This window comes from Phytophthora parasitica (genome assembly GCF_000247585.1).
Source record: "Phytophthora parasitica INRA-310 unplaced genomic scaffold supercont2.38, whole genome shotgun sequence".
NCBI lineage: Eukaryota > Oomycota > Peronosporomycetes > Peronosporales > Peronosporaceae > Phytophthora > Phytophthora nicotianae.
Genome location: NW_008649024.1, coordinates 658390 through 658998, shown reverse-complemented (window position 1 = coordinate 658998; position 609 = coordinate 658390). Strand labels below are relative to the sequence as shown.

The following is a 609-nucleotide window of genomic DNA, read 5'->3' as shown; positions in this document are numbered from 1 at the left end:
GGCTCTAGGAGCCAATCATTGCATCTCTACATAGTTTTACTATAGGTGACTTATAGTTTGTATTAGAAACCAAGCTAAGCTTACCTATAAATACATTCAGTCTTAAACGTACCCTCAATTGAGTACTTCGTCCTCTCAGACCAGGGACACGTGAACTGTCGTTTACTTAGAATTTGTATACTCTTGGAAGCCTACTTCCTCAGCGCAAGGTGCTGTGTGACCCCATCACAGCTACATTGTACGCTTGGTAACGGGTTGCCTTAAGCCCGTTGCATTTGGTAGGACTTCGTAATCCATCCAACGTCCAAGATGAACGATGCGTCCAAGAGGACCAGCGCGTCGCTCGAACTTGCCAGCTTCTCCCATCTCTCGTCAATCAAGTGGGGAGGCAATCGCCGCTGCGTCCAGGAAGGCCGTCATCCAGACGTTCTCACGGCCGGTTTGGAATCCCAGCAACGCCTGGTCGCCCAGGTTTTCACGACTCGTGAGCTCGCAGACCTATGTCAACGAGTATCGACTCCTACGCCGTCCAAGGCTAAGGCCGACATTGTCATGCTCGATGTCTCCACCTACAGTGAGGAATGCGGCGGTCGCCTTCTCTTGAACCGG

General features: G+C 51.1%; 1 protein-coding gene across 1 annotated transcript; it reads left to right on the top strand.

Annotated features, from left to right (window-relative positions):
- Window positions 1-316: 316 nt before the first annotated feature.
- On the top strand, window positions 317-604 carry PPTG_23467 (hypothetical protein; the record flags this gene model as incomplete). The annotated part of the gene is made up of 1 exon (XM_008910740.1): window positions 317-604. One exon carries the CDS (start codon window positions 317-319, stop codon window positions 602-604), a length of 288 nt encoding a protein of 95 aa, XP_008908988.1.
- Window positions 605-609: the final 5 nt, after the last annotated feature.